Source organism: Nothobranchius furzeri, chromosome 16 (assembly GCF_043380555.1).
Source record: "Nothobranchius furzeri strain GRZ-AD chromosome 16, NfurGRZ-RIMD1, whole genome shotgun sequence".
Lineage (NCBI taxonomy): Eukaryota > Metazoa > Chordata > Actinopteri > Cyprinodontiformes > Nothobranchiidae > Nothobranchius > Nothobranchius furzeri.
Window position 1 is genome coordinate 43,080,917 of NC_091756.1, and position 13,334 is coordinate 43,094,250.

Genomic DNA, 13,334 nt, shown 5'->3' on the forward strand with positions numbered 1-13,334 from the left:
ATCCACTGCTTTGATACTTTTGAAACATTAAATTGTCCAATTGGTGGTTTGACCAGTTTAGACTATTTTTATTGAAGGGTAGCTCTCAGTGTGTCGTCCTCTGGTCATTACTATCGATCTATTGCTATAGTTGTGGACAGGCAAACACCCCCCCACCCCCCCACCCCCAGTGCTTTTGAGTACAGCGCCTGAACAGCAGGAAGAATTTTTGCTGTGACGTAGCTTCAGATTATCCTGTTGCTCAGGCCTCACTCTGACTTCATGCCCAGGTGCTCTGAACAACTTCACTCCTCCCTGTGCGCATGTATGTGTTTATAAGCAGTGATGGAGAAGGCAAATTGCCAAGCCTCCACTCCGCATTTGGTTCAAGCTAAGCTCCACTTTGGAGATGTCTAAGATCACAGCAACCACATGGCACAAAGACACGGGTTTTAAGTGTATGTTTAGCACCTGCAGTAACTGATGAAACCACAATTTAGAGATGAAACTAAAAAGATTACAACATGGTGCAATCTTCCATTTATTTCAGTGATTCAATGTAGACTGAGAGGCCATCTAAAGGCTCAGGACTCCTTAGGAGGTGTTTAGGGTTGTAACGAAATAGAGTGATGTAACGATCTAGAGTTGCATTTTAATATACTGTAAGTAGATCACTTGTTATAATCAGAAGATGGGCTGTTTTTATCATCAGGGAGTTTAATTAAACACTCTGTATTGACTTTGAGACAAGAAAAGAGAGAGAGATGGGATCGTTTAAGAATCTTTAATTTCTTAATTATAAATTCTTAACAATCTACCAGGACTAACTCTGTGATGGATGAAAATGGATTTGGATGTTGTGTTGGTGCGTGTGTGTGTGTTTTGTTCAGGATCTTTAGGCTGACGGAGCGTATCTGGTTGTTATGACTACGGACCATGAGGCTTCGGAAGCTGATGACATGAGCAGCTATTTTGCCGTGTACGTACCCTGTGGAGTCTCCCAGGTAGATCAGGAAATGCCAGGTCCTAGGACCTCGGATGTGTACTGGAGCTGTTTGAAGCAGCGATCACAGCACGTCAAACCCCGTCTGAAGGGTCGACCCCGGTACCATCGGCAGCGTCAGCTAGTGGTGCTCTTATTTTGAAGGGATGTCATCTTGTTGGTAAACAACGGAAATCTCCAGTAGCTTCACAGTTCTCAGTTAAAGAAGAAAGCACATCTGGCCAGGCTGTACTTCTCTTTTGATGACGGTGGAACCCCGTAGGACTTCCAACTGAACAGAACTGAAGTCAAAATGGAACTGAGCTTAAAATGGCGTTGCCTTGTTTTATATCTCTGAATTGTTGATAAGTTTTAGTAAAGCGGATTGGACACTTTAAGTCAACAAGCCAGATTCTCTTGCGGCAGCCGAAAGCTCTGATTGGTTGGAACAATGTGTCATGCGTTTCTATGGAGATGAGGGTCAGTCTGTCTGTGCAGTAGTCCTGTTTTCATTAAACACATAAATCATGACATCTTTATTCCACAGATCATTCACTTGATTATTATTGATCAACATCTGTTTCGACTAGCTTTAATCACAAATTAAGTACTTTGATTATTGAAAAGCGTTCTTCTCCTTCTGGTTCTTCTCCTGGAATGTAAACAGTCTGAGGAACACCCGACCTTGGCGTTTTCTACACGGGTGTTACTGTGTACAGGGACAGCTGTGTGGAGCTGAAAATGAACTTCATAACGTTACATAACGTTATTAGCTCAGAGTGTGACACTATTTGTCATTCCAATTATCCTGAGATTTTGAATGTGTTTTCATAAGCTGTAAACCATTATCATCACAATTATAACAAATAGACTTGACATATCTGTATTTGCATGCAACAACTCTGTCTCAGACTAGTTTCACCTTTTCACATAAACACATTTTTGCACCATATTCAGATTTTTTTTACCTGAATGTAGTTTATAAAATGAGACTCAGATTTCAGTCTGTGGTGGTTTTATATCTTTACAAAATTTGAAGAAGAAGAAAGAAGAAAATATCATTTCTTTAGCGCCTCTCAAGATAAAAATCACGAGGCTGTTTCATTTTCAGAAAGAAAGGTGATGCCTCCTTCTAAACTTTGAGTAGAAAACAGGATTTCTATGTGAAAATATCTGAAAATCCTTCCTAGGATGAACATTTCTTCATTTGAAATGGGCTCAGTGGTAGGGATGCACCTATCAGGTTTTTTGCTGCCGATCACCGATACCGATATCAAAGAATGCTGATCACCGATACCGATCACCGATACCGATCACGTGGATTGGCCAGAAATTTTCTACAACATTTTAATGAGTGCTACAAACTTCCTAATCTGGGAATAAAGGAAATGTAACCTAATCTAAAATGGTCTGTATTAGGGTTGTCACGGTGTGAAAATTTAACCTCACGGTTATTGTGACCAAAATTACCACGGTTTCGGTATTATCGCGGTATTTTTTTTAAACGTGCTGCATTTTCACACAATTAAATAAACCCTGTATGTTAGGAAATATTGTCCTCAGTTTGTGTCTAAATTTTGTCTAAAATGTGTTATTTTGTAATTATGTTGTTTATTTGTTTACATTTTTCCCCTTTATTCTATAAAATAGCAATATTTGCCCATAACTTCTTATTTTTCGTCTGTTTGATGTCATCATTTTAAAAAATATTAGTTCAGATGATACTCAGTACTCAAGTAGCCTTCTAATCAGATACTTTTTTACCCTTACTTGAGTAATAAACCCTATATCAGGAAAATATTGTCCTCGGTTTGTGTCCTTCCAGTGAGCTTTGCAGATGTGGGAAAATGTCATCAGGCAGTAATCACTGTTAAATTCATAATTATTCTCGGAAAGAGACCAACTCTTATCTGCCCCTGGGAGCCCCGTAATACATAGCGTCATTTCAACATGGGGGGTGTCTGCGACATGGTTTATATGCAGGTAGCGGCGCTGCGGCTGCTTTATATAGCGACTCGTTGCATTCTCCCTCAGCCCAAATCCTCGGATCATGCATTTTAGCTAAAACGCTAACGTTAATTTGCCTTGCGTTGACTGTAGAGTTGTGGGTGATGGTCACGCAGATGTGTCATGAGATTTGAAGCGTTGCTGCCTTTCACAGACACTTTTTCTGCACGTGCTGCAAACAGGATAGCCGTCTTCTATCAACTCCCTCGGCATTTTTCAGATATCTAAAATATGCCCGTACTTCCGACTTTGTCTTCTTTGGGGAATAATAAATGTCCTCCTGAGCGCTGCCGTCTCCTCCTTTGGCCATTATTTCAGCTTTAGCTTCAAGAAAGTTTTGGTTGTAAACATCAAAGCGTGCATGTGCCGCCGGCAACTACAGCAGATGATACGGTGGCTGGTAAGGGTCACCGCACCTACACTGCAGCCACGGTAAACCCACCAAGATAATATAGTTTTTAAAAAAACAAGACGGTTATTATTATTGTCAACTTTTTTTTTTACCGGGGTTTACCGCTACACTGGTTACCGTGACAACCCTACCTGATCGGTCTGCTTTGATCTATTTTGAAAACTCCAATCAAAACCGATAGGGGTGCTATCGGCCGATTACGATCAAATGCCGATCCATCGGTGCATCCCTACTCAGTGGAACTTGAGAAAGCCAACTGAATTGTTGCAGATGAGGGAAGATACTGTAGCGGCTAAAATCTGTTTCTGGAAGTTTGGCGAACTCTCGTGGCCTCGTTTGATAGTTCCAGTCTGCTTGTCCTGCTCCAGTCTTGTTGTGCGCCGAAATGCCCCAACGTTTATGTCACCTAAATGGATTTAGATTTTTGAGGACGTGCAATAGGAAGGATGTGTGAAATATTATATAAACAATGTATTAAACACCACAATGTAGTACGTCCTCAAATATGAGATTTGGTTTCAGTTGAAGAATTACACACACACACACACACACGCACACGCACACGCACACACACACACACACACAAAGAATAAACACATCCGGTTTAAGCTGTATCAGGCAGATAGCTTGGGCACTGTATTCAGTAGCACCAAAAATATCCATGCATACATGGTTGTCACTTTATGTCGAGGCTAGTCAACATGTGACAAGTTAAACTCTTAACACCCATTAAATTTCTCTTACGGATTGAAAAGAAAAACAGATTTCATTTGAATTTAATGTAAAGCAGCTAAGTACTCCAATAATATTCTGTTCAAATAATGATGCAGAAAGCCTTTTAAGTCTTTATCTTAAATTGACAAAATCGCTAGGGTTTTAGCAGTTTTCCTGTCCAATGTTTTTGCCACATTTGCATGGAACTTCTGCAGCAAAATGACACTAATGACACAGTAAGCTTGTATTATTATCATCAAAGTGATGTGTGGTGGACAGAATATGCTAAAATTGCTTTAATTTGAACAAAAGTAGGTTAAAAATGCTATTTAGGACTGAAGTAGCTCTGAACATGTCAGTGTTGTTTCCTTGTTTAGAAATATAATTTGATCTTTTTTTCTAACTCTTGAATGCAGTACAAACTGTTGTGCTGTATTTTAACTAACTTATTAAAATACCTCCTTTCTGCCTTTAAATATATGAGGCTTTACATAAATTTAAAGGCAGAACATAGGTATTTTAATTAGTTAGTTTAATAAACTGCTGCCAGAAAACATTCTTTCAGTCTCTAGATTGATAACTGCTGTTTTTTGTTAATACAAGTTTGTATTAAGAGTTCTAGAAGTCTAGAAGTGCAGCATTTAGCCGCTCTGAAGCACCTGATGGTAACAGCTGAAACTGGGCATGGCTAGGGTGGGGTGGATCCTTCAGGATTTATTTGCTTTGCTAATGGGGATCGTGCACGGGCATCTAGTGAAGGCAGCAAACAACCAATGATCTTGTCTGCACTCTGGATGATGGCGAATCAGTGTCTTTTTTTCTGATTCAGTATATCCCGCGTACCAGTCAGGCAGTATGTTAGGATGCTCTCAGTTGCAGAGCATTAGAAGATCACCATCAGTGCTTTATTTACATTCTTCCTTACTAGGTGAGTAAGTTGAAATGTGCTGGGCCTCCTTTGCAATGACGTTCTCAGACCACAATACATTGTTCACCTCCAGAAAACTGAAAAAAAAAAAGACTCTTTCAACGCTGTTGCCATTTATCAGCAGTGGTGGCGGGTCAACCTTTCACTTGTTCCCGACATCGGTGCTAATTTCCTTAGTTTTGATAGTGTTCAGCAGCAGGTTGTTTTCTAGACATCAAGATGTCAGTCTCTGTTTGAGCTATCTCTGTAGCTCTCGTTTTTTCCTGAGATGAACCCCACTACTGTGGTGTTGTCTTCAAATTTGTTGAAAATGTTACTCTGGTGGATTGGAGTGCAGTCGTGGGTGTTTATGTTTATTTATTTGGCAGACGCTTCTATCCAAAGCGACTTACAATTTATAACCTATAGGGCATGTTGTGATCTATGGGGGAAACCGGAGTACCCGGAGGAAACCCACGCATGCGTGGGGAGAACACGCAACTCCACGCAGAAAGGCCGCAGCCGAGTTTCGAACCTGCGACCTTCGTGCTGCGAGGCAACAGTGCTAACATCTGCTAACAACTGTGCCACCATGCAGCCCAGTCCTTTCAGCTTAGGTTCCTGCCCCCTGCTGCCCCAGGGTGTGAATGGAGAATGGTGAAAGGCTCAACGCGCAGACCTGAGGAACAATGTTGTTCATACAATGTTATCAAGAATGTATTGAGGGTGACTGTGGCACAGAGATAAGTGCTTGTCCTGTAATCGGAAGGTTGCAGCCGTGCTCAGTCTGTCGTTGTGTCTCTGGGCCTGACACTTAACCCACCTTACTGGCTGGTGGTGGTCAGAGGAACCGGTGGCACCTGTGTACAACAGACTCAGCACCAGGTGTACAGTGTGCCCCAGGGCAGCTGTGGCTACATCGTAGCTCATCACCACCAGGGTGTGAATATGTGTGTGAATGGGTGAATGATTGATTGTGTTGTAAAGTGCCTTGGGGGTTCTTGGACCCTAGAGGGTGCTGTGTCAAATACAGGCCATTTACCATTTATATTTTATTTGTATGTTGTCTTAATTGAAAATAACAGGAGCATCCATCCATCATCTATCCATCCATCCATCCATTCATTCATTCATTCATTCATTCATTCATTCATTCATTCTCAGCCACTTATCCAGAGTCGGGTCACGGGGGCAGCAGCCTAAGCTGAAAGGCCCAGACTTCCCTCTCCCCAGCCACTTGGACCAGCTCCTCCGTGGGAATCCTAAGGTGTTCCCTGGCCAGCTAAGAGACATAGTCCCTCCAGTGTGGGTCTTCCCTTGGGTCTCCTCTTGGTTAGATGTGCCCAGAAAACCTCACCAGGAGGCATCCTAACTAGATACCCGAGTCACCTCAACTGGCCTCTCCTGGATGGCCAAACTTCTCACCCTATAGGAAGAGCCCAGCCAGCCTGCGGATAAAACTCATTTTGGCCGCTTGTATCCGCAATCTCATTCTTTCGGTCACTACCCAAAGTTCGTGACCATAGGTGAGGGTAGAAACGTAGATTAACCAGTAAATTGAGAGCTTTGTCTTCTGGCTCCTCTCTCTCTTCACCACGACAGATCGGTACAACACGACACAGCACCAATCCACCTATCGATCCCACGCTCCATCTTTCCGTAACAAGACCCCAAAATACTTTAACTCCTCCACCTGGGGCTGTCACGCTGCGAGCAGGAGGGTTGGACCCAAGATGCAGAATACCCAAAACGACTTGAGGCAGGAGTGATTTGAGAAAACAAATTCCTTTATTTAAAGGAGGATAGGTAAAAATCCAAGGGCGCAAAACCAATCTAATCTCAAACAGCACTGACAAAAAACAAAACAGAAGCTCACACATGAGCACAAACCTGGGGAAACTAGAGAGGGACAGAACAAGGCCGACACATACAATGGACCGACAAACACTGAGAGACAAGACAGGGTTTTATACACAGAGCGAAGCAATTAGTGAAACAGGTAGCAGGTGTGTGGGGATTGTAAGCTGAAGGGATCAGGAGAGACTAATTAACTAAATGGGGAAGGAACACATTGTATTAAAGGAAGAAACTGACTGGATAAACTGGATACAGAGAACTAAAGATAAGAGAACTAATAAACCTGAAACTCTACACCAGAACACACACTAAATCTATGGGGATGCTAAACTAAATGGGATGGGATAACTAAGTATAAAGTGACTAGGGGGAAACATGAGGGATACCAGGAGGGAGCTGGGGACTACAAGGACACAGAACATGACAGGGGCAGGACCTCATCCCTGACCTGGAGAAGGCATTCTACCCTTTCACGACTACAGACCATGGTCTTGGATTTAGAGGAGCTGATTCTCATCCCAGCTGCTTCAAACTCTGCTGCAAGCCGCTCCAGTGAAAGCTGGAGATGATTGCCGATGAGCAACCATCGATAAATTACCTCATCGTGAAATTTCTTTTTTTACGAAAAAGTGCTACAGAATGATCACAATGTTGTGTTTAGCAGTGTTGATTTTGACAAGAAATTTTAATTCAGTGTTACTCTTTTGATTAAAATTCTTTTACATTTTAATCACTATTTAGTCGTCCATTTTGTTTTAGCTTTTGTTTTATTGTGGTCGACTAAAATGGGAAACAATTTCAGTCGACTACAATATATGTGTTTTATTTCTGATGCAATAATTTTCTACTTCTGTAAAGGAAATGCTAACGACACCTACTTGAAACTGTAAAGAAATGTGAAAAATTCACATTTCACACTTTCAATCAATTAAACTACATTTATAAATAGTTTAATGCTTTATGGAAAATGCCTAAATTCACACTAACAGTTTGAAATTATGCCTCAATATTAATACGCAAGTCTGTAATGCAGTAATATTTGTAAACGTGCCAGGAAATGACATCATACCATCAAAACATTAGGAGGTTACTCTAATAACGCGAAGAGGTAAACAAAAGGTAAGAAATGTGTTCAGGTGTATTATTAGAACACTGAACGCTGTTACGGTGTAGCAGCACCATGAAAATGTTACTACTGGATGTGCTGCTCCACGCGTTCGGTTCTGCTCCAGCAATCAACGCCCCACCCACCCCCACCAAGGCTCACTGCTGCCACCGTAACACTTTTCTAACCAGGGGAAACCCCGGATGTGTACTCACCAAGCAAATACTTCTCAGATCATCACATCTAAAGCTTTTCCTCCCAGCCGTAGACATTTTCTCTTTTAGACAGAAATGTTTTAACTGTTACCAGCATAAAGCTCAGTATACATTGTCTATGGTTACCAGTAGCTTGTTCAGAGGCCAGCTCCGGACTCCGATTGGTTCATACTCGTCTAGTCCTACTTGTTCCATTTGATAATTGGGTGTCTTTTCCGTTCTCTCGTCTTTTTAGTTTTCTGATTAAATTGATTCATCTATGACAATGTCGACCAAAATTTGTCATAATTTAGTCTTCATATAAGTATAAATTTTCATTTTGTTTTTGTTTTCAAAAATTAATTCATTAGAAAGAACTGTACAAATACTTAATCAACAACATGAACACAAGTGCTTATTATCTCAAGCTTATTACTTATTTATTACTTCCTTATTGCCATAGACCCTTTTACTGTTTGTAAACAATATGACGTCAGCGAGAATGCGCGCGCAGCTTGGCAACAGAGAATGGCGTTGTTTCAGGCTTTATCAAGCTACGCTGCGGGGTTATCACCGGCAAATCTTGAATGTTATATTATTAAAGTCACTTTAACGAATGGCAACAGACTCCCGGATCCCTGTGGCATTACGGAATGGGTGGAAGATGTAGGTGCATGGCCAGATATCCAGTGGCCCGATATTTATAAGTTTTTAGTGGAGAGGCCCAGTAAGTACACACGTGAGAAGCTACGGGCATACAAATCGTTAGATGCATACAACTATGTTGTCTGTGGCCACGTTCAGAAAGTAAAATATCACGACATAAACTCTGAGTTTTGCGTCCTGAAGGCAGAAATCCTTCCTAGCCAAAGACAAGGACACAAGACTGCTATGTACAAGGCTTGGGTCATAGTAAACAAACCAGAGAACTACGTCTTCACAGCCAACTGTACCTGCATGGCAGGGTGCATATAGCATAGGTATCTTTTTTTAGCGTGCTCAGAGTACAATTGTGTTAATTTTAGAGAAATAAAGTTTATACTAATATGCAGTGGGAAAATACAGATGAATTAGAATGAAATGTTAATTAAAAAAATAGACTGCTTAAAAGCAAACCAGCAAACGCAACTTACTTTATTTAATAGAACACACGTTAACCAGCTTTCTGGTGTAATCTTAGTACATAATTACCTTACCTGATATAAAACGGGCGCTACAAACTCGAGCATTTCGGATCGTGTTTTCAGTCGTTTTCATCAACCCTTTTGATGGCCTGCAGCCACAGACGCCTCCGATTTTGTTGAAATGGATGTGCTCCCTTCGGAATTCTGTAAAGTTTCAGTCCACTGCTTGAAGAGAAGCGATTCTGGCATCCATACACGCAACAACCCGACATTTTTATGTGCTCAGAACTTCAAAACAAAGGGTTTAAAACGCTGTGTTAGTGTGAATGAGGAAGCCTTCACTCTCGTTGCCAGGCTGCGCGCGCAACTTTTGATGACGTAGGTAGTAAAAGGGTCTATTTATTCAATGTTCGTATGTCCAACATCATGCTGCTCTGCTGTTATTTTTTTCTGTTATTTTTTTTTATTGCCCCTCGGGGATAAATAAAGTTTTTCTGATTCTGATTAAAGAGCAAGTCACCCCCTACCAGAATCTTACTCCACTCCCACTTCCTGTTTGAAAAATGCAACAAATGTTGTTGCCTGGCAGGTCGAGAGGGTGGAGCTGCCAGCAAATACACACAAATACAGGCTCACAATGACATTGTGACATCATATGGTACCAGCTGATGTCATATGATACTTCTTAGCCATTAGCAATGGCAGATTTAAATTTAAATGCAGTGCAGAGTTTTTACGTGAAGAGGGCACAACACTGACAGTTTTAGATAGAATATTTAAATTTTAACTAAGATGCACTAAAGTGCCAAATTATTGACTACCTGTGTCTACAGCATGATCAGACACTCATTTATATAGTTTATCAGCAAAAAAAAAAAAAAGTAGATTTGGGGGTGACTTGCTCTTTAAAAGAGGAACTGCTTTAACTATGTTTTTTTTATTTTTGGGAATAGAAATGTTTTATTTAGTAGATTTGGTTCTGATTTTACTCTAATATTAACACATTTCTTGATTGGGATTTAAAATTCAGATTTACATTTTTTTTTACATTTACATTTTTGCCTTTAGTCGCCTTTATCTTTGCAACTAGAGATCATCACATTTTACTTTTCTGTATCAAATGTAATGAAAATACTGTATAACTTTCACTTTTAGAAATTCACTCAACATCCAACCGAAACAAGTGCTTGAATCAAGAATAACACACTTGTCCCAAAAGGTTAGAGGAGGTTTTCTGTGTGTTAAAGCTTCTTTCAGTCCAAGGGATGGGAAAGCATCATCATGTAGTTATTTCCTCCCCAATTTCTCTATTTATTTGACACATTGTTTTTAATTGAATCCCCTGAGAGTAAGAATCGTTAATAAGATGCGTGTCAAAAGCATACGGCGTATCGTTTTGTGCGATCTGCTCTGTGTGTCGAGAGACCATGACAGATGTGTGTATTTATCGGGCTTCCTGCAGATTGCCGTGAGATCCTGCTGCCGCTGATGACGGACCAGCTGAAGTTCCACCTGGAGAAGCGGGAGGAGCCAAAGGCATGCTGCCAGCTGCTCAGTGACATCCTGGAGGTGCTTTACAGGAAGGATGTGGTGAGAAACTCTCCAGCATTAGGTGCTTTAATTTCCCACTAGGATAGGCAGAAGCATAACCAGGAGATCCAGCAGCCAGGAGAGAAACTTCGTATTTCAGTAAATAGATAACAGTCTGTGGGTCTAAATGTACTCACAAAACCTGAACAGGATGTGATTTATGGAGATCTTAATTTACTTGCTTGTAGAGTTGTTTGCTCTGTAAGTCATAGCTTGAGCTTGATGAGAGACCTTTGTAAAAAGATGTGTATACCTCTGCTTTGCTTCTTGATGGTTTATAACCAGAGTGCACCTTAGCAATGTGGTTTTATGATGGCAACAGAAGTCCTTTTTAATTTTTATACAATTTTTGAGCTCAAAGGTTGACAGGAATGATCACATTCAAACTCAAAAACCTACAAGAGTCTTTCTTGAAGCTGGGTAATCCATCTTAAACGAGTATGCTTATCACCAGTTGCCTCTACTTCTTTTAATTAACTGCTAAATTGAGCAGCTAATTATTTGTGCACAAACATTTTCATTTCTTCTGCACCAGGCTTGGACCTCACACACGTTCACCAAACGTGTGTTAGATCCTCTTCCGTGCTCAGACTCCCCTCGATGGCCTCCCCTAGACCTTCTCAGACGCTCGTCATTGATCACCGCCGTCTGCCCTCCCACTCTCTACCCGCTGGGATTATCTCCTTCTCCCACGTGTTTTTACACTCCCTCTCCAAATAGCTGCTTCCGCTTGCAGCCTTCGCTTTCTTTCATATCGGTCTGGCACATCAATAAAACCAAGGTGTTCTCTGATTTTTCTAAAGTAATGCACGCGTTGGAACGAGGGACAATCTGATGACAGGATCACAGGTCAGGGAGGCTTCTGGAAACACTGATTGTGGAACAATACAAACAGTCCAATCTTTTTTTCATACCCACTTCTCAAAAGTTGTTCCAGACCTGAGGATTCTATCACTCTTCCCTCCTTGGTCGATGCTGTTTGTACCTCCTCAGATAGTTTCGTTTTTTCAGTAGATCGGAGGACGTTTTTGTCTGTTTTGCTCATACTAGTTTTGGTAATTTTTCCAACTGAACAGTTTGGTGAATCTTGCTAATTAAGGCCTGTCTACACAACTTTGGATGTTTTAAAAAATGAGTTTTCTGCAGCATTTGCACCTCCTGCTCACACAGTCTAAGCATTTCTTGGTAAAAAGAGATTTCTGATTTGAGAATTTTGGAGAATGTTATAATATTTTCTGCCTTTACAATTTTTCCAAAGGTTTTCGCAAAATAATAATAATAATAATAATAATAATAATAATAATTAAAGCTGCAAGCAGCGTCGTTCGGCCCTCGCAGCTCCGCGCCGCTCCGGTCTGCCGTCGCACCAGTGCACGTCTGACAGAACAGAAACGTCAACCACCCCGACACCAGAAACCGCGAATGGCCTCCTAGTCTGCACCTCACCCTGACTCAGCATCCCCTCTGAGCTCACCATTAAATTGAATATTAAGATTACGGCGTTACGCCAGAATTCGCCATGGCATCAAAGCCCCTCCCTTTCTGGAAAGCTATCAGATCTGAATGGTCATTACAGCATCATGAAGACAGTGCATGACCTTAGGGTCATGTTGACTAAATTAGAGGGGACAAATATGGGCATTTCAGCATAAAAAATAAATTCCTGTAGTCAGGGGGCGGGGCTTAGGTGATGTCAGCTGTCCACATTGTCATTGTTTACAGATATGGTCAATGATCACACAGACAAAGTTCGAAAAAGATCTGATCATGCACATGGGAGTTATTAAGTCAAGTAAAGTAATGGCGAAAGGTCAACGTTTGAGGCTTAGCCACGCCCACACCTTTCAACTTTTGAAAAATCCGACGGTTGAATTTTTTCCCCTATGTCTTAAGAGTGTATTGCAGAAGTTTGAAGGTGATTGGTGAAAAGGGCGACGGAGCATCACTCTCCAAACAATGTGTGCGAAAACCACTAAATCACGTACTTGCACCAAAATGGCCGACTTCCTGTGCGACTTTACGCTTGGCTCCAAGAGACTTTTTTGTAGGTCCTGAGACCCCACATTAGTGTACCAAATTTCGTAATCCTCAGTCAAAGCATGGCTTGGGGCTGAAAGTTTTAATGGCTCTAGGGGGCGCTATTTAAGAATATAGGCCACGCCCACAAACTTCAGCTGTCTATTTCTCTTGGAGCTCAGACTAGGATCACTCACCAGAAGTTTCGTAGCAATATCACGATAACTGAAGAAATGAGACAAACGTATTTCCATGGCGTGATGGCGATTTTCGCCATGGTCCCAAAGCCCCGCCTTTTTTCAAAACCTGCCAGTACTGGAGACCAAGTAACCTCAACTTGTCTACTGCTGTTTGCCACAGAATCCTGGTGATTGGGTAAAAGGAGTCCAGTAGGGAGCTGTGAAAAAAAGAGTAGCGTGGCGACAGGTCAAAGTTTGAGGCTTAGCC

General features: G+C 41.4%; 1 protein-coding gene across 2 annotated transcripts in view; it reads left to right on the forward strand.

The window, feature by feature from the left end:
* The window catches only part of dock1 (dedicator of cytokinesis 1), a 297,928-nt gene that overhangs the window by 122,706 nt on the left and 161,888 nt on the right, over positions 1–13,334 (forward strand). For both annotated transcript variants that reach the window (XM_054749267.2, XM_054749268.2), the window contains exon 26: positions 10,744–10,871. In XM_054749267.2, coding sequence (XP_054605242.1) covers positions 10,744–10,871 — 128 coding nt within the window. The remainder of the gene's footprint in view (positions 1–10,743; positions 10,872–13,334) is intronic.